This window comes from Guillardia theta (assembly GCF_000315625.1).
Source record: "Guillardia theta CCMP2712 unplaced genomic scaffold GUITHscaffold_256, whole genome shotgun sequence".
NCBI lineage: Eukaryota > Cryptophyceae > Pyrenomonadales > Geminigeraceae > Guillardia > Guillardia theta.
Genome location: NW_005434420.1, coordinates 1 through 1,177, shown reverse-complemented (window position 1 = coordinate 1,177; position 1,177 = coordinate 1). Strand labels below are relative to the sequence as shown.

The window sequence follows — 1,177 nt, the reverse complement described above, 5'->3', positions numbered from 1 at the left end:
GGACAAGAAGGACCGACTGCGGGTGGAGATGAGGGAAGATGACGAAGAAGAGGAAGACATGGAAGAAGAGCAAGGCGAGGGCGGGGGCCGAGCGGCTTGAGCTGTGCTGAGCATGAAGCAAGACAACACGGCGAAGTCGAAGAGCAACCGACGAGCCAGCAAGGTAGGCAAGGTAAGGAGAGAAGGTAGGACTCCGGGAGGCAACCGAAGGCCAAGGTGAGGAGAGGCAACTCTTCTGACTGAGGCTGAGGAAGCTGAATGGAGGAGGAGTAGGTGGCGACTGAAGGCCAAGGTGAGGAGAGGCAACTCTCCTGACTGAGGCTTAGGAAGCCAAGAGAAGACAGCAGAAGTAGAAAGAAGGACGAGACCTCAGAAGCAGGGTAGCATTGTAGGCCGTGTACTCCCAGTGCTCGCGCGCCTCTTTAGACTAGAATTGTATATGTGAGGGCTGATAAGCAGCTTGAACACCATTCAAGGCTGGTTTAGGGTTTAGGGTTTAGGAGGCGCCGTTATTTTCGGCAGCAGGCGCCGTTATTTTCGGCAGCATGGCTCCTTGTCAGGTGTAGGGGAAGCCGCCAGGGCCCCAAGGAAGCTGCAAGCGAGAGGTTTGTATACTTCAAATAGCTTTCTAAGTATGGTTTCTTCAGTATGATGAAAATGTTTGCAACATGCTGTATCGGAGATCATGCCAATACACGCAGAGCGGACTTGTGGATGCCTCTGTCCTCGAAGCTGATCTCGTCGAGAGGGTGAAGAGCTTCGCGAAGCGTTATCCGAACAGCAGGACAGCCCAGGCTTGCAAGGCTGTGGAGGGATGCACCCCCGACGCTATCGCAGAAGCCATCCGCTCGACATGTCAGCAGGCACGACGTTAGGGTTTAGGGTTTAGGGTTTAGGGTTTAGGGTTTAGGGTTTAGGGTTTAGGGTTTAGGGTTTAGGGTTTAGGGTTTAGGGTTTAGGGTTTAGGGTTTAGGGTTTAGGGTTTAGGGTTTAGGGTTTAGGGTTTAGGGTTTAGGGTTTAGGGTTTAGGGTTTAGGGTTTAGGGTTTAGGGTTTAGGGTTTAGGGTTTAGGGTTTAGCCTTTAGGGTTTAGGGTTTAGGGTTTAGGGTTTAGGGTTTAGGGTTTAGGGTTAGGGCTTAGGGTTTAGGGTTTAGGGTTTAGGGTTTAGGGGTTAGGG

General features: G+C 51.9%; 1 protein-coding gene across 1 annotated transcript in view; it reads left to right on the top strand.

Moving 5' to 3' along the window:
* GUITHDRAFT_156429 (hypothetical protein) overlaps positions 1-431 on the top strand; it is a 933-nt gene extending 502 nt beyond the window's left edge. The window contains exons 3-4 of the mRNA XM_005818937.1: positions 8-108; positions 169-431. Coding sequence (XP_005818994.1) covers positions 8-100 — 93 coding nt within the window. The 3' untranslated portion in view covers positions 101-108; positions 169-431. The remainder of the gene's footprint in view (positions 1-7; positions 109-168) is intronic.
* Positions 432-1,177: the final 746 nt, after the last annotated feature.